We start from the raw sequence: 17,843 nt of genomic DNA, 5'->3' as shown, positions 1-17,843 counted from the left end.
TGACTTGAATAGCACTCCATTGTGTGTACAAACCACATTTTCTTTACCCGTTCATCTGTCGATGGGCCCCTAGGCTGATTTCATCACTTGGCTACTGTGTCTCACTTTATTCTGCTGACTCTGATTCCTTTGGGTCTGTGCTGAGGAAATAAAGCTGAATCACATGGTAGTTCTACTTTTAGTGCTTTGGAGGAATGTCCATACTGTCTCCATAGTGGCTTTCCTAACTTGCCAAGGCTGGCCTCCAACTTGTGAACCTTCTGATTCCAGAGTCACTGGGATGACGGGGTACACCATGGCACCTGGATTTTCAGGGCTTTTATTCATAAAGGGATGTTGAATTTTGTTTAGAGCCTTTTCCTGCACCTATTGAGATCGTATGCTTTTTAAAACTATCATGCTTATTGATTTCAGAGGTTGAGCCATCCTTGAATTCCTGGAATGGAACCAAATTTGATCATGGCACCTGATCTTTTCAATGTGCTGTTGGATTTGGTTGCAGGTTTTAATTGAGAATTTTGCATCTAGGTTCATCAAGGATGATGGTCTGGAATTTTCTTTTTTATTGTGTCCTTACCTGGTATGGTTATCAGGGTGATGGCTGGCTTTGTAGAATGGGTTTGGAAGTGCTCTCCTCCTTTCCTATTTCATGGAATAGTTTGAGGAGCTTAGCTGTGAATTCTTTAAAGATCTAGTAAAACTCAACAGTGAGTCTGTCTGTGGCTGAGCTTTTCCTTGTTGGAGACTTCCCATTAGGGCTTTAATCTTATTGTTATTGATCTCTTTAGGGTTTTTTAAAATATTCTCTTGATTCAGTCTTAATAGGTTGTGTGTCTAGAAATTTACCAAGTTTTTGTGCAGATTTTCCATTCTATCAGAAATATAAGTTCTCAAACTACAACCTGGTGATCCTTTGGGTTTCGTGATATCTTGTGATACTCCCTTGACATCTCTGATTCTCTCTCTGTCAGTTTGGTCAAGGGTTTATCAACCTTCCTTATCTCTTCAAAGAACCAAGTCATTGTTTCGTTGATCATTTGTATTGCTCTCTTTTTAATTTTTTTTTTTTAGTTATACCTGGACACAATATCTTTATTTTCTTTATTCATTTTTCTGTGGTGCTGAGCATCGAGCCCAGTGCCTCCCATGTGCGAGGCAAGCGCTCTGCCCCTGAGCCCAGCCCCCGCCCCTGTATGGCTCTTTTAAGCCTCTGTGTGGTCAGTTCCGGCTCTGACCCCCTGGTTATTTTTACTGGTTTTACGCTGGGTCTGTTCTTGGTTTTCGAAGACCTTGAACCCCACCACTGGGTTGTTTATTGGAGGTCTCTCTGGTTTTTTAGAGCAGGCGCTCAGAGCTGTGACCTTCCTCTGACACCTGCCCTCACTGTGTCCCTCAGGTTCTGAGATGTTGCGTTTCCACTTGATCCTAGACATTTTTTCACTTCCCTCTGATTTCGCCCGCGGCCCACTGGTCCTTCAAAAGTGCGTCGTTGTTCAATCTTTTGCAGTTGACTCCCGGTTCCCTTCCATGACGAACGTATTTAAAATCCAGGGTGTCATTGGGACTTGCTTTGGGGCTTGAGACTCGCTCGGTTTGGAGAAGGATCTGTGAGCTGCTGAGCCCAGCGGCCCTCAGTGTGGGCATCTCTGGTGAAGTCGCGATGGCGCAGAAGTGACAGGCATCCCGGAGAGAGCCGCACTTTGAATTCTGGTCGGGGAACTTCTGCCTGGCTTGTGATGTGTGATCCAACCCTTTCTGGTGTCACTGGGCAGCGGTGGGCAGTCACTGCTCCTGGCCAGCCATGCCATCAGCCTTGGGGAAACCAAGGCTCCACCGTGTACCACCCTGCTGGGCCACGTCACTTAGGGTATTCTCAGTGCATGATGGTGTCCCAGGGATCCCCACCTGGTGGCTATGGCAACTCCCCATGGTAAGCTGAGCACCTCCCCGCTGTGCCTCGGTCCTGGGCCACTTTCCAATGAGCCCAGTGTCCCCTTGTTTTGAGACACAGAAGGAGGAGCCCCCTCCTGTCTCTCCTTGGATGTCTCCCAGAAAGAGGGCTGGACAGGAGAAGGGCGTGCACCTCGCTGTGAACCTGGGGGTACCCCCCTCCTGCTTGGACTTCCAAAGACTGGCCAAGCCCAGGAGTGTGACCTCCCCCCTTCCCTGCCCAGACGCGGATCCTCGTGACCCACACGCACCACGTGCTGCCCCACGCCGACTGCATCGTGGTGCTGGCCGAGGGGGCCATTGCAGAGATGGGCACCTACCAGGAGCTTCTGCGGAGGAAGGGGGCCCTGGTGGCCCTCCTGGAGGGAGCCAGACCGCGAGCAGGCGGAGCCCAAGGAGGTAGAGCTGGGCTTTGGGGACTCGGTCGCGGTTCCTGCCACCCCAGGGAGGGCTCCGAGGGTCCCGCTGGCACACAGTAGGTGTGGGCCCAGGCCTGGAAGCAGATGGCTCTGCAGGGGGTCACCTCTGCCCCAGGCAGAGCCTGAGGCTGCACCTGGCACCTCTGTCATCATGGGCCACCTCACCCCTTTCTCATCACGGCCCCACCAGGCACGTGCGGTCCCCGCTGCCATTTTGCAGACGAGGACACAGAGGCAGAGAGCTTTAGGCCATTCACTCAAGGTCACAGGGGAGAACTGGGGCGGGTTCAGACTGGAGGGTCCATGCTCAGAGCTGCCTCACAGGCCGAGCGAGGTCTGAGGTGCCCTGGGCTCCGGACCCACCAGAGAACCCTGAGTCTGCTGGCCAGCAGAGAGGTCCCCAGGCAAAGCCAGTCCTGCCAGGCCACCCCCGAGAGTGCCAAGCAGCAGCTGGTGACAGCTCGCTGAAGTCAGCTCCGAGGAGGAGGCAGTGCCCCTCTGAGGTTGGCGAAGCCTCCGTCTCTCAGAGGAGGATGCTGAGTCCAGGAGTTGAGGACCTGGTCCAATGTGACACCCACGGCTTATCCGTGGCAAGGCTGGGAAGTGAGCCCAGGCAACGGGACTCCGAGGGATAAGCTTTTAACCACAAAGCGCTACGTGCACTCCCTGGGCACCTGTCTGGCGACAGCTGCTCAGCACAGGCCCACCCTCCTCAGAACCCTGTTGGTGCACAGTGTCACCGCCCAGGAGCTTCAAGATAGAATCTGCCCATTTGTATCAGTCCATTTCTGCCGGGTCAGTGCTGTGTGACAAACAGGCCCCAAATCCCAGCAGCCTGCTTTGGTTACGGGCCCCTCCTGGAAAGTGGGGGAGAGGTCCTTCCTGGGGGAAATGGCACCTGAGGTTGGGCCCAAGTTGTTCAGAGAAGGACATTCCAGGTACAAGGAACTACTTGAGCAAAGGCACTGGGGAAACCGGAGGCCACTTGACCTGCTCAGTGCTGTTCCTCCAATCCCAGGGCTCGGCAGGTGCTCAGGGAACATGGAGGAATGAAGGGGTCCTGGCGAACCCAGAGGGGTGCAGAGAGAGGACGCCCCCACGGCAGCAGGAGCCAGATCAGGGGACAGGTGCTCAGAGGTCAGGGTCAAGCTGTGACCCTGTGGTGGGACCCCACTGTGTGACAGAACTCCTTTGACCTGGTAGGAATGGAACCTGAGGCCGGTGCTGGTGACTCTGGTGGCTCCCCTGGAGGCAGGAGACCTGAGCACGGACCAGAGGGGTGAGTCCACTGTGGTGCTGGGTCCGGGAGGACCAGGCCGAGCGTGAAGCAGGGACCACTTGTGAACACAGCATCTCCGGCGGGAGTGCCCACAGAGCCCCCAGCTGCTTGGGAGGACAGGACACCCAGAACTCCGTCAGTCCCCTGGCCAAAATGATGAAGTCCCCAGAAGGCCAGGTCACAGGGTGGACCATCTGTCCGTTGACATGATGAGGCCGTAAAGGGGGCCAGGGACTCTGTGGGAGCAGTCTGCCGGCCTTCCAAGACAGAGGCCCACGTGGCCTGACCGGCCCCTGCCGTCGCACTTGGACAGACAGACAAAGGTCAGGTCAGCCAGGAGGCGCCACTGGGCACTGGACGGTGACGAGACAGGAGCAGTCACCAGGAGGAAGTCTGCTCCCAGCCCCTGCAGCCAGGGCCCAGTGGGACTCCCCCCGGGGCCGTGAGCAGAGGACCTGATGGTGCCCTTCCCAGGAGGGTGGTCTTCCAAACAGCACAAGACGCTGGGCGCCAGGCGCCTGGACTTTGGTGCCAGCTGTTGGGGGGACATGCAGGGAGCCTTGAGGGTCTGTGGTCCTTGGGGGTAGGAGACTGGGCACAGGCCCCCTCCCCACCCCACCCAAGAGTCCTCAGCAAGATCCAGTAGGTAGGTGGGTAGGTGGGTGGGTGGGTAGGTGGGTGTGGAGACGTGGTGGATGGATGGATGGATCCATGGATGACTCCCCAAAATGGATGGTTACAGGTGGGTACATGGATGAGACATGACAGACATTATCTCCATTGTGTAGCTGGGGAAACCGAGGCACAGAGTGGCTAAGTCAGCCCCTCGTCCTCACATGAACATTCAAGAAGCCTTAGCTGGGCACAGAGGCCCACACCTGTGATCCCTGCTATTGGGAGGCTGAGGCAGGAGGATTGCAAGTTTGAGGCCAGCCTCGGCCACTTAGTGAGATTGTCCCAAAATAAAAGGGGTTGAGGGTGCAGCTCAGTGGTAGAGTGTCCCTGGGTCCTACCAAGAAAGAAAGAAAGAGACAAAGAAGGAAAGAGAGAGAAAATAAAAGAAAAAAATTCTTTATCATCTGAATTGTGCAGTGCGGCCTTCTGCCAGTCTGGACTGACAAGTCTTAGAGTAAACAGAAGAAGCAAATCAAATTTTTGCAGCAAATCTTAGGCAAAAATTAAAACAAGGTCTGCTCTGGAGAGCGGGCTTGGTGACTTGGGGACCTAGATGGCATTTAGCATGGCCCACAGGGGTGACGGGGGCAGCTGGCAGCCAGCCCCAGGGCTCCGTGGCGACCCACGTGCTGGGCTGGGTGGCACCATGGGAGAGTGGATGACACGTCCTCCTTCCTGCTAAATGACAGGTCCGTCAGGTTGACCCCTGGAGGGGACGCCACCACTTCTGAAGGCCAGATGACAGTTCTCCAAGATGACCCTGAGAGGGCAGGGTGGCCGGCAGCTGAGGACAGCGTGCAGCAGGGCCGGGTAACCACCAGTGGCTGCCTCTCCCAGGCCTGGGTCCCCACAGATGCAGCACGGGACCGGGGGGGGGGGAGGCGGGGGGGACAGTGACCTTTATTGAGCACCTGCTGAGTCCAAGCGAGATTCCAGACCCTCGTGACTCTCCGTCCTCTCAGCCGCCCTGAGAAGGGACAGGTCCATTTCAGAGACGGAGAAGCTAAGGTCTGAGAGAGTGAAGGGCTTGTCCATCTGGCCAACCCGGGACTGAAATCTAGGGCAGCCCAGATCCCAAGCTCTGGCTGTTCCTCCCTTCCGGGCCTCTCTGCCTGTCCACCTCATCATCTACCCACATGCACCCTGTGCCCACTCCCATTCATCCCCCACCCTCTGTCACCCCATCCCGCCCTCTGAACACCCAGCCATATGTCTGTCTGTCCACCTGTCCCTCCCTCCATCCATCTGCCCACCCGCCCATTCACTCCTTCTTCGTCCATTTGCTTTTCCGCCCGGGGCAGGGTCCCTGCCATGAAGGAGGGACATGCTCTGTCCTCAGCGTCCTGCTCTTGCAGTGAGCAGAGAGATGTGCCTGTCCCCAAAGAGGTGTTCAAGGAAATCCTCCCAACCGGAGCTCACCCAGACGGTCACCTCTGAGCTTCCCGAGGCCCCTAGGGTCCACAGCAGAAGGGGGTCCCCAGGCCGGCAGGAGGGCGGCCTCCTGGGGAGCACTGAGGTCCGCCGTCCTCCGCCTGCCTGACCCGCCTCGGCCTCGTGTGCTGCAGGTGAAGGCCGCCGTGTACCTGACCTACCTGCGGGCCGTGGGCGCCCCGCTCTGCGCCTACACGCTCTTCCTCTTCCTGTGCCAGCAGACGGCCTCCTTCTGCCAGGGCTACTGGCTGAGCCTGTGGGCGGACGACCCCATCGAGGCCGGGCGGCAGGAGCACACGGCCCTGCGGGGCTGGGTCTTCGGGCTTCTCGGCTGCCTCCAAGGTACCCCTCGCCCGCGTCCCCCATTCCTCCCCCTCCTGCTCTTCAGCGTGGGGCTCCCTGTCCCCCCGTGTAGCATGTCCCAGGACCAAGAAAGACCTGTGTCCCTAAGACGGGGCTGGAGTCCTGGGGCGGTTGGCAGGACACAGCCAACCTTTTCCGGAATCCTCAGACTTTCTCCCAGTCACTCCTTACATGCAGAGGGCAGCTCTGTCCCCTCCCCAGCCAGACCCGTCCTAACAGACACGCCAGGGCCACTGTCACCTCCCATCTTCCCCTTTCTTCAAATATTGAAAACCCGCCGGGTGCAGGTGCACACCTGTAATCCCAGCTACTCGGGAGGCTAAGGCAGGAGGATTGCAAGTTTGAGGCCAGCCTCAGCAATTTAGCAAGGCCCTCATCAACTTAGCGAGACCCTAATCAATTTAGCGAGACCTTGTCTCAAGATAAAAACTAAGATGAGTCGGGGGTGTGGCTCGGTGGTTAAGCACCCCTGGGCTCAATCCCTGTACCCAAAATCAATTAGTTAAAATGAAGTATCTACTCCAATGACTGCAGGTTCACACGCAGTTGTAAGAAATAATGGGGACAGACCCTGGCACCCTCTGCCTGATTTCTCCTGGTGGTGACGTGTTGCGGAATGACAGCTTGTCCCAGCAGGGAGGTTGGCCTGGGCAGTGCACTGACCATATTCAGAGGTGCCCAGGGTCACCTGCACACGTGGACGTGTTCACTAGGATGCAATTTTATCATTGGTGTAGCCACCCCCACACTCAAGGGCAGGACCAACCATCGCCACCGGGTCCCCTGGGTGGCCCTTATTCGCACCCCACCCCCGCCATCAAATGGATGTCAGATCTGAAAGCGAGAGGACCCTTCTGGTCCCAAGAACCCAGGATCTACCTGCTCACTGGAGCTGGGTGTGGCGTGCACCGCTCCAGGCAAACGTCAGCCCCAAGGGATCAGAGAGGGCCCTGGGACTGATGCAAAGCCCCATTCGGGTGACATGTCTGCCCGTTGTTTGATCAGGAGGTGACAGGAGCCTCCCAGCCCCGTGGGCACCCCGTCCCAGGTGCCGTCCCCTGGCTGAGCTCTCCTGAGGTGGCACCTGTCAGTCATCCCCCGAGGGCTGCTGGGAAACCCGTTGGTATCAGGGCGGGAACTCGGAGCCCTCAGGACAGCAGGGACGGGTGTCAGTGGGTTGGCACCTTGAGAGCCTCTGAGGGAGGACCCCAGCCCACCAAAGCCCCTGACCTGGCCTCTGGTGGCTGCCACGTCCCTGCCTGGTGGACGTGTCCACCTCTGTCTTCACATCTTCTTGCCCGTGTCCACTGTCCCCTTTTAAGGACATTCCGTGGGCCCCGTCCCAAGTCCGGGATGGTCTTTAATGACATCTGCCAAGACCCTCTTTCCGAATCAGGCTCTCTCTGAAGTTCTGGGTCGGCAGGAATCTGGGGGGACGCTATTCGACCCCCTGGAAGGGGGCTTCATCAAGGCGGGGTCACAAGGCGGTGACCCGGGGAGGGGCCGTCCGGGGCTCGGCCTCGCGCTGCCTTCTCTCCCTGCAGCCATCGGGCTGTTTGCCTCCACGGCCGCTGTGGTCCTGGGCGGCGTCCGGGCGTCCCGCCTGCTCTTCCGGGGGCTCCTGTGGGACGTGGCCCGGTCACCCATCGGCTTCTTTGAGCGGACACCCGTCGGGAACCTGCTGAACCGCTTCTCCAAGGAGACGGACACCGTGGACGTGGACATCCCCGACAAGGCCCGGTCCCTGCTGATCTCTGCCTTCGGACTCCTGGAGGCGGGCCTGGCGGTGTCCACAGCCACACCCCTGGCCCTGGTGGCCATCCTGCCGCTGCTGGTCCTGTACGCGGGGCTCCAGGTAGGGAGGCTCCCGGGTCGGCTGAGGCCACCTCTGCCAGCCCCGTCTCTGGGCAGGACTCAGTGTGAGGGGGTCCGTCCCGCGGGGCCCCTGGGCTGGCCCTGGATGAACCCCAGGGCGCGGTCCCCACGGTCTAATGTCTAACAGCGGAGGCTCTTTAGCTCCCCGACCACCTCGTGTCTGACCGTGTCCTGCTGTTGGGAGGCGCTGCCGCGGCTTCCTCTCCACCCGTTGGGAGCCGGGCAGGGGCCCCAGGGCCTCCGCGCCGACTGGATCAGGCTACACTCTTTCCATTGCCGGGACCCGACACCCCTTGACTTGGCCCAAACAAAAGACCAGACCCGAGTGGCCGTGGCTTGCCCCCTGGTGTGCACCCAGCTACCCCCAGACACCTGCGCTCTGGGGTCACAAAGCGCAGCAACAGGAGCAGCATCCGGATCAGCCAGGAGCTGGGAGGGACGCCCGGTTGTAGACTTGGTATTCAGCAGATGCCCAGAGCCTGCCCCGCCACCAAATACCACGCCTTACGTGTGGCCTGGGGTGTGACTCCCGGGATCACCAGGCGCGTTGGATTGACCAAGTGGCTTTGCTCCCATGAGGACCTTCCCTTAAAGGAAAGCTGATCTCAGTGTTGGGTAGTGAGCCTCCCAAACGAGGTTGGTTTTGAAAGACAACGAGCTGAGGGGATGTCACGTCGAGATCCTGATTGAGTCCTTCTGGGGCATGGAGGTTTTAAAACCTCCCCAGATGATTTTCAAAAGGATCTTGGAACTCTGATTCTGCAAGGAGATGGGAACCCAGAGAGGGCAAGACACTGGCCCCAGGACACACAGTAAGCTGGCAACAGAGATTGATCTAGAGTCTTGCGCTTAGGACTCCCTGGGCCTCTGGAAGCCATATCTGTGTGTCTCTGGCTTCTCCTTTCCCTGACCCTCCCCATCCTGCCTCAGAGCCTGTATGTGGCCACCTCATGCCAGCTGAGACGACTGGAGTCGGCCAGCTACTCCTCTGTGTGTTCCCACGTGGCCGAGACGTTCCAGGGCGGCACGGTGGTGAGGGCCTTCCGTGCCCAGGGCCTCTTTGTGGCTCAGAGTGACGCTCTCGTGGACGAAAACCAGAGGGTCAGTTTCCCGCGACTGGTGGTCGACAGGTAGGAAGACCCTGGGGGCAGAGAAGACCCTGTAAGCCATCGGTGTCTGCAGAGGGGGACCTGGGGTCATGCCGTGTGACTAGAGCGGCCAGGGCTCTCTGAAGCCACAGCTGGACGCCCTGGTCGGTCTCTGGGCTCACACGGCGAGCGTACGGAGCCTGGCCCCAGTGGTCCCCCACAGCCAGGGAACAGGACTCAGAGGAAGGAGCTCCGTGGCCAGGCAACTGGACCAGTCTCTGTTGCCTTGGCAACAAAGGAGCTGCTCAGCATCCCTGGTCTCCAAGCTTTGAGCACAGTCTCAGGTTCAAATCCCGGCTCTGCCACTTACTAGCTGGATGTTCCTGGGCAAGTTACACCATCTCTCTGAGCTTCATGTACCAACCTGGAGCCACCTCAGGGCGGTGACAGGATTAAATAAGCACTCAGCCATGACATTTGTAACACGCTCACCATGTCCCTGGTGCTGTTCTGAGCCACCTGTATTCACTTGAGCCCATCGTCCCACAAAGCAGGTGTTATAGAGGATGGTGGTAAACACGGAAGGTCAGGAATCTACCCACGATAACAAGTCCTTGTGCCCACAGAAGCAGGTCCCGGAGGTGAGAGCACCGGCTGACCCTACTGTCACCTGCTCCCTCTGCAGGTGGCTGGCGGCCAACATGGAGCTCCTGGGCAACGGGCTGGTGTTCGTGGCTGCCATGTGCGCAGCACTGAGCAAGGCCCACCTCAGCGCCGGCATCGTGGGCTTCTCTGTCTCAGCCGCCCTCCAGGTACTACCCCACCAGAGAGGGTGCATGGCTCTCTCAAGGACACACAGCATGACTCAGGTCCAGATTCCATCCTGACAGCTGCCGGCCAAGGCAGAGCGGGGACAGACTCCTGCCAGTAGGGGCCGTCTATCACCCCAGCCCGAATGGCCAGGCGGTTAGGGAAATCCGGTACCTCTCCAGACCTCAGGCAGGGCCTTGCCGCGGGAGTCACCTGAGAACCGCCCAGCACTCCCGCCACGCGGACGAGCACTGAGTGTCTTTCCAGAGCACTGACATTTGAACTCTGAATAAGGAATGTCAGGTCATGACACTGACCTCAGTGGGGTTTGTCAGGAGCAAGGTGCTGTCCTAAGAGCTTGGTAAATAGTCACTCACTTAATCCTGCCCAGGCCCCCACCCAGGAGGCACAGGGGAAAGCCAGCTGGGGGCGGGGGGATGAGGAGTGTGTCTACTTCCACAGGCTGGGAGGGACGCTCTGAGGACCCTCTGTGGGGGGAAGGAAGCTGGAGAGCATCAGGGCAGTGCAGAAGGGGTCCCAGGGGAAGGGTCCCAAGGGGCCTCCCTGACGTGTTGGAGGCTCAGCCATAAGCCAGGTGTGGCTGGAGGGAGTGAGGTGGCAAGTGTGGGGTGGGGGATGGGGGGTACGGGCAGGCCGAGCGTGGAATTGACCACGGGCCCTCCTTGAGGAGCTTGGAGTGGCTCTGGGTCTGACTGGGAATCACCCAGCCCCCTCTGGGGAAGCTGTCAGGATGGAATCTGGACCTGACTCATGCTGTGTGTCCTTGAGAGAGCCGTGCACCCTCTCTGGTCTGAGGGTTTCTTTCTGCTCTGTGTGATTCCACTGAAGGCAGGGGGGACTTGTTTGGGTGGAGGCCAAATCCCATCCCTTTGGTCCTGAGTGCCCAGTTTCTCCATGTTCCTAATTCCTTGAATCCAGCCTCCCAGCCCCGGTCTTGGGGCAGTGTGGGGAGGGAGGAGGGCTGGTAGAAGCCCCAGGGCAAACCTGGCTGAGGTGTCCTCTTGCACCAGGTGACCCAGACTCTGCAGTGGGTGGTTCGCAACTGGACAGACCTGGAGAACAGCATCGTGTCCGTGGAGCGCATGCAGGACTATGCCCGCACAGCCAAGGAGGTGAGGGGGGCAGCTGGACGCACCGGGCAGGGCCCAGGACCAGGTCTGCAGTGGGCTTTGAAGTCCATACCCTTTTCTCTGTCACTAGCCCCGCAACCATAGGTTGGAGTGAGGGACAGAGCAAGAGCAATAGTTAAGGTCATCAAGTCCTGCTTCCTACCTTCAGCAAGGGGCATCTGAGTGACAAGGGACCAGGGCACAGGAACAGCGATGTTCCAGGCACACTCCAGCAACGTCACTCCATCATAGTAACGGTTACCTAGCAACAGTTACCTAGCAACACGACGCCAAGACAGTGACGTTGGAGAAACACAATAGCAACGTTCTAGCAACTTCAGAACCCAGAACAGAAACGTAATGTCCCGCAATGTCCCCTGACCCAGGAGAGCCAATCGGAGCCTGCCAGAAGAGTCAGCCGGGGTTCCACGCACTGTGGACACTCGGGACGGGTTCTCTGCTCTTAGTGTGTGTCCCCATTTCACAGATGAAGCCAAGGCTCTGCTGGGGTCAACAAGGATCTGTTGAGGTCACAGGAATAGCACAGGCAGGGCCAATCCCCCCACGGCGCTGTCTTGTTCCTTCAAAGACACAAAGGGGAGCGTCCCCTCCTGCCACTGGACATTTTTTTTTCAGCATCAACTGTGACAAATAATAGCAAGAGATAAAAGGGGGCCACTTTGGGGATGCCAGATGTAATCTGCCATCGGCCCTGCTGTCTCCCGGCTTGATTTCGACGACTCCGAGAGCAGCGGTCCCCGTGGCCACCTTGCAGAGGGGGAAGCAGGCGCAGGGAGGCGGCTGCTCTGGGAAACCTTGCAGGGAGCCACTCTGACCCCATGTCCCTCCTCGGCAGGCTCCCTGGAGGCTGCCCTCCTGCGCAGGCCGGCCTCCCTGGCCTCGCAGGGGACAGATCGAGTTCCGGAACTTTGGTCTGAGACACCGACCCGAGCTCCCCCTGGCTGTGCAGGGCGTGTCCTTCAAGATCCACGCGGGAGAGAAGGTGAGCACCTCTCCCCGCACCTCTCCCCGCACCCTCGGCACCCGCGTGGAGGCCGGCTCCAGCCTGCGTGTCCCGCCGGCTCTTGTTTCCACACCCTCCACCTCCTCACTGGACTCATCCTCCCCAAATCTGCTCTGGGGGGGACTTCCCCAGGCCACCCTGGTGTCCCAGAGGGGGCCTCTCTCTTCCTTCTCCTGCTGACCTTAACTGAACACCTACTACGTGCTGGGCAGAGCCCAACCTTCTGATCATGCCATTCTGTTTGCTCGGGATGGCTGCCGCTTGGCCAGGCCTGAGCCGGGGGCCAGTCGTGTCACGTCTATAGGACGGGAACACCACTGTTACTGTGACAGTTGACATAGCCCAGAGAAAGGACCCAGCGAGTCCCGTGGACACGTGACGCTGGGTGACTGAACCAGTGGCGTGGTCACAGCCCTACAAGGGGGCACCAGGGTCCTATTTTACCGACGCCGAGTGGGGACCCTCCGCGGATGCTCCTCCCTCCCAGCCACTCTGCTCAGCCTCGCTGCAGAGCCCCCAGCCTCCCTTCTCACCTCCTCCAACCTGGTCTCCGGGGTCTGCCTTTGAGAATGTCCTTCCCCTGGTCAATACTCCCCAGCTGCTGTCCTCGGTTCGCCAGGGCTGAGCCACCTTGGGTGGGGCAGCTGCTTCTGGGCCAGCCGGGCCCAGGGTGCTGTGAAATCAGCCCGGCTGCTTTATCTGGGGTCCTCCCGACCGAACTCCTACTCACCCTTCAAGGCCCCACCCAAGCATGCCCTCCTCCCGGAAGCCTCCCCTGAGCCCCACCAAGCCCACAGGGCAGCATGAAGGGCGCCCTCTGCCTCCTCTCAGCTGCTGTGCCCCTGAGTCAGCTCACCCCACTGTTTCCAAGAAGGGACAGTGGCCAGTGTGGAGCAAGGACTTTTAGATGTCTGTATTCCTCGTGCTTTAAAGTGTGCGTGGCATATGGGGGGGAGGACCCACCGGTACCATTTTCTAAACAGCATGAAACCCCACCGTAGGTCAGGCACTGAGTAGTAGCAAGAGAGTAAAACGAGAGAAAGGGCGGGGACGGATAAACCGACGGTCAGAGGGAAGGATGCGGGTGGACAGGGCAGGAGGGTGGACGGGGGGGCGTGGCCGGAGGGAGGGAGGAAAGGCTGGAGGTAGGTGGGTGGATGGGTGAGGCGGAGAGAGAGGAGGAAGCGGGGCTGGACGGATGGGCACACGGAGCGGTGGACACCCAGGGAAGGCCCTGGACGGTCAGATCTTCAGCGCGAGGGAGATCTCTTCCAAAGAGGTGCCCGCGACCTGGCCTTCCTCTGGCCAGGCCTGGTCCGAGCAGGCCGCGTCCTCCCGTTCCCTGGCAGGTGGGCATCGTGGGCAGGACGGGCGCCGGGAAGTCCTCGCTGGCGGGGGGCCTGCTGCGGCTCCAGGAGGCCGCTGAGGGCGGGGTCTGGATCGACGGGGTCCCCATCGCCCACGTGGGGCTGCACGCGCTGCGGTCCAGGATCACCGTCCTCCCCCAGGTGCGGCCCTGGGGGGGCAGGGGCGGGCCCAGGTGGGGGGCGTGGCCGGGCCCCGCTGACCGCCGCCCCGCCCCTCGCCAGGACCCGGTCCTGTTCCCCGGCTCCCTGCGGATGAACCTGGACCTGCGGCAGGAGCACACGGACCAAGCCATCTGGGCGGCCTTGGAGACCGTGCAGCTCCGGGCCTTCGTGGCCAGCCTGCCCGGCCAGCTGCAGTACCCATGTGCCCACCAAGGAGACGACCTGAGGTACGGCCAGCCCCGCCCCCGAGGGGCCGTCACCCGGTGAACCCCGGCCCCACCCGGGATCCGAACCCTCGGCACCGTTCGCAGGGTCAAGTTCCTTGTCGCTCCATCAGCTTCCGCGAAGTCTTTATCCCACTCGGTATTTATCTGGCCACCAAGATATCCTTGATGTTGGCGCTGACCTTACGGCCCCCCGGGGCTCAGTGATATCAGGTGTCGGCCTTTTCTTTAAAAAAAAAAAATTAAGTGTGATCCAAACACATAACAACACTGTTTCATCTCAACCTTTAAAAATGCACAGTTCTGCGGTGCGGAGCACAGCAGCCAGTCGACCAGCCCCAGTCCACGGAGGTCCCGGGGCGTCCCCTGGTGCCTTCACAGGGTCTTAGCTCCAGCAAGGCCACCCTGGGGTTTGTAGGCACGGATGTGCATTCCTCAGGACAGAGCCCTGTCACTACCCGATGCATGAAGAGCCACTCACACGACAGGTCTCAGAACGCCTCTTGCAAAACAGAAACTCTGTTCCATAAGCACTAACTGTTCATCTCCCCTCCCCCAGCCAGCCGCCCCTCTGATCCCTGTCGGTGGGTTTGACAGCCCGGTATTCAGATGAGTGGACTCAGGAAGGGCTTTTCGGGCCTGGCTTATTTCACAGCACAGGGGCCTTGATGGTCCTCTGTAGCTGGGGTCAGAGTCTCTCTCCTTTTTTATTTTTATTTATTTTTTTATTGTAGATGAACACCATCATTTTATTTTGTTTATTTATTTATTTTTTAATGTGGTGCTGAGTTTTGAACCCAGTGCCTCACATGTGTGAGGCAAGCCCCGGCCCCAGCACCTCCTTCCTTTTTAAGACTAAATAATATTTCATTGTGTGAAAAGACCCCAGTTGATCCACTTACCTGTCCACAGGTGTGGATGTGTACGTGGTCACCACCTTTTGGCTACTGGGAATAACTAGGCTATGATCACAGTGGAGAGATGTCTGCAAACCAAGATGTTCTGCATTTAAACCCCCTGCCCCGAGGGTGTCAGGAAAGATCTGTGGGTGCGGTGGCTTCAGGCAGCGTTATCTTGGTGGGTCAGACGCCTGGGCTCAAATCCAGGCTCCCCCACTTCTAGATGTAGGACCACGGGCAAATTGTCTAATGTCCTGGGTATCAGTCTGCTCATGGGTAAAATGTGTCTAACGGTACCAACCCGGGGGGAGGACAAAGTAAGTGGGTGAAACTTCATGGTCTGTAGGAAATGAGAGTCATCCTCGGAATCCTCAGACACATTCTCGCTAATCCCATCTCGGAGTCGGAAGCCGAGGCCTGAGGCTTGCCCAGGGCCACCCAGCTTGTAAGTGGTGAGGCTGGGGAAGGCCCAGGCACCAGGTGCTCACATGGCCATAGTAGGATCCGACTCTCTGAAGAGGCCCTGCTGAGCCGGGCCCAGTGGCACCTGCCTGCCATCCCAGTGACTCCACAGGCTGAGGCAGGAGGATTGCAAGTTCAAGGTCAGCCTGTCTCAAATAAAAAGGGCTGGGGGTGTAGCTCAGCGATAGGGCACCCCTGGCTTCAATCCCTGGCACCAAAAAATAAATAAATAATAATAATAATAATGAGGCCCTGTTATGTGGACCAACTGGTTTACTGAGGCAGGAAGCCACGCATGGCAGAAAAAACCCAGCCAAGCTGAGTCCCCAGAGGCCAGTTCCTTCCTGGGTCCAGGGCCTCACAAGCTGTGTGACCTTGAACTTGAACTTCCCTATCTACAATCAAGCAGCAGCTGCACGCTGAGGTTCTCTCTGACAAGCACCCACTTTTGTATGATTGACCCGGGGAGGGAGGGTCCATGAGTCAGAGGTCCTGGGTCAGAGTCTGGCTCCACCAGCAGCCAACACTGTGACCTCCCTGGGCCTGTGCCCTCCCCTGCCAGAAGCAGAGACCAGGACCCACGGATGTGGTCAATGTCTGCATGACACCCAGAGGGGTCTCCTGCATGTTGTAAACCAGGGAGCAGAATTAGCCACGAAGAGAGAGCGAGGGTCGCCCTGTCACAGGTGGGGGACCGAGGCTCTGGGTTTGAATGACCTCCTACAGTCAGCCTGCTCAAAGACAGAAGGAAGGGGACGCCAGGCTCACCCTGGGGACAGGCCACGTAGGCCTACTTCTGCAGCCACCCAGGGACCCGTTTGTGGGCAGGCTCTGTAAACTGTGACCTGCAGCAAACACTTCCAGCTGACTGTCCCCTCCCTGCAGCGTGGGCCAGAAGCAGCTCCTGTGCCTGGCACGTGCCCTTCTCCGGAAAACCCAGATCCTCATCCTGGATGAGGCCACGGCCGGGGTGGACCCGGGGACGGAGCTCCAGATGCAGGCGGCCCTCGGGGGCTGGTTTGCCCGATGCACGGTCCTGCTCATCGCCCACCGCCTGCGCTCCGTGATGGACTGTGCCAGGTCGGGTGCCCTCTGGGGGGCCCTCGGGGACCACCACAGGGGACAAAGGGGGGATGGGATCGGGTGTGGAGTTGGAAGGGCCCGGCAGGCAGCAGGCAGCACTGATGCCCAGAGGGGAAGGGAAGAGCCCTGGACACCGGCTTCCGATGTGATTGCACCGGTCAGGAAGCGGCTCGGGAGGTCGGAGTTCTCGGGGGCAAGCCTTGGAGCAGGGTGGGGCTCGCAGAGCTGCCTGAGCGGGGGTACAAGGGCTACCCTGTCTTCTCTCCTGCAGGGTGCTGGTCATGGACAAGGGCCAGGTGGTAGAGAGCGGCAGCCCAGCCCAGCTGCTGGCCCACAAGGGCCTATTCTACAGGCTCGCCCAGGAGTCCGGCCTGGTCTGAGCCAGACCCCTCAACTGTCCCCTGGCCATCGTCAGTGGCTCCCCATGGTGGCAAGTGGAGACTGCTACAGAGGGAAAATGGCAGAGAAGGTGCCAATTGTCACCGACTATGGGACCCACATGGACCCCCAAGCTCCAGGGCAGCCCGGGCAAGGTCCACTCTGCCCTGCCCACCCTGGGGTCAGACAGCAGTGCCCCTCAGCCCTGGCTGGCCGCCAGACTCACCTGGGAGCTCACAGACAGCCCCACGCTCAGGCCCAACCCACATGGATTAAACCAGACTCCCTGGGGCTGGGGCTGGGGTGCCTGCAACTTTTCCCAAATGAACTGTATTTTGAGATGATTCGGATCTAACCGGCCACTTTAAGAAGGAATATGGAGAGATCACCGTGCCTCCTGCCCTGTTTCTCCCAGGGGGGTGGCATCTTGCCAAGCCCTAGTGCAAGATCACAAGCAGGACTTGACACTGATCCGACCCCCTCTGGTCGTGGGTGCATGGGGTTCCCACGCGCACCTCTCTGGTGGGGAAATGGAGTCGTCCCACGCCCAGGACCCCTCCTGTGGCCGTTCTGCAGCCCCTCCACCCCCATGGCCCCGACACCTGCTGGTCTGTTTTCCATTGTGATAGATACTGTTAGAGCCATGATGGCAGCATCAGCCAGGAGTGAAAGGGGCCGTCCCGTGGGGCGTCCTGTTCGGCACAGTAGGTGTAGCAGCTTCCTTGGGCTTCACCTGCCAGATGCCAACAGCATGTCCCTCCATGATGGTGACAAAATTCCATATACTGCCATCTGTCCCCTGGGGGGGTGGGGTGTCAGGTCACCTATCCTGTCCCTCTGCCATCAGTCACCCCTGGGACATGCACATGGCTGTGCTGGTACCAGGCAGGGACATGCCCAAGGTCTTGTCTCTAGGACTGGGTGCCTGGTCCCCCCAACGCAGGCCACGGGGCCTGGTCCTGATGGAACGTCTGTGCCCTGCCCTTCAGGACCGGTACTCTACGTCTCAGTGACAGCTCCAGTCTCCCTTTGCCAAGATGTGGGCCGGGTCCCTCTGATGCCCTCCCCGCCCCCCGTCCAGTCACCGATCTGTTCTGTGGACCCGTTCCCAGCTCCGCTTTGCAGACAGGGAGAGGGGAAGGGGTCACCCGGGTTGTAAGTGGCAGAGTGGGATTCGTTCCCGGGTCCCTCCAACACCTGTGCTCACACCAGCCCTCGGCCTGT

General features: G+C 59.2%; 1 protein-coding gene across 1 annotated transcript in view; it reads left to right on the top strand.

The window, feature by feature from the left end:
- ABCC6 (ATP binding cassette subfamily C member 6) overlaps positions 1-17,072 on the top strand; it is a 40,062-nt gene extending 22,990 nt beyond the window's left edge. Inside the window, exons 19-31 of the mRNA XM_081297085.1 lie at positions 2,175-2,349; positions 3,573-3,648; positions 5,013-5,133; positions 5,889-6,096; positions 7,662-7,972; positions 8,923-9,122; positions 9,766-9,892; positions 10,922-11,023; positions 11,877-12,023; positions 13,394-13,552; positions 13,634-13,800; positions 16,044-16,238; positions 16,513-17,072. Coding sequence (XP_081153211.1) covers positions 2,175-2,349; positions 3,573-3,648; positions 5,013-5,133; positions 5,889-6,096; positions 7,662-7,972; positions 8,923-9,122; positions 9,766-9,892; positions 10,922-11,023; positions 11,877-12,023; positions 13,394-13,552; positions 13,634-13,800; positions 16,044-16,238; positions 16,513-16,621 — 2,097 coding nt within the window. The 3' untranslated portion in view covers positions 16,622-17,072. The remainder of the gene's footprint in view (positions 1-2,174; positions 2,350-3,572; positions 3,649-5,012; positions 5,134-5,888; positions 6,097-7,661; positions 7,973-8,922; positions 9,123-9,765; positions 9,893-10,921; positions 11,024-11,876; positions 12,024-13,393; positions 13,553-13,633; positions 13,801-16,043; positions 16,239-16,512) is intronic.
- Positions 17,073-17,843: the final 771 nt, after the last annotated feature.

This window comes from Spermophilus citellus, assembly GCF_964194105.1.
Source record: "Spermophilus citellus genome assembly, chromosome: 6".
NCBI classification, from domain to species: Eukaryota; Metazoa; Chordata; class Mammalia; order Rodentia; family Sciuridae; genus Spermophilus; species Spermophilus citellus.
Note: the sequence above shows the minus strand (reverse complement) of the source record. Positions and strands in the feature narration are given on the sequence as shown.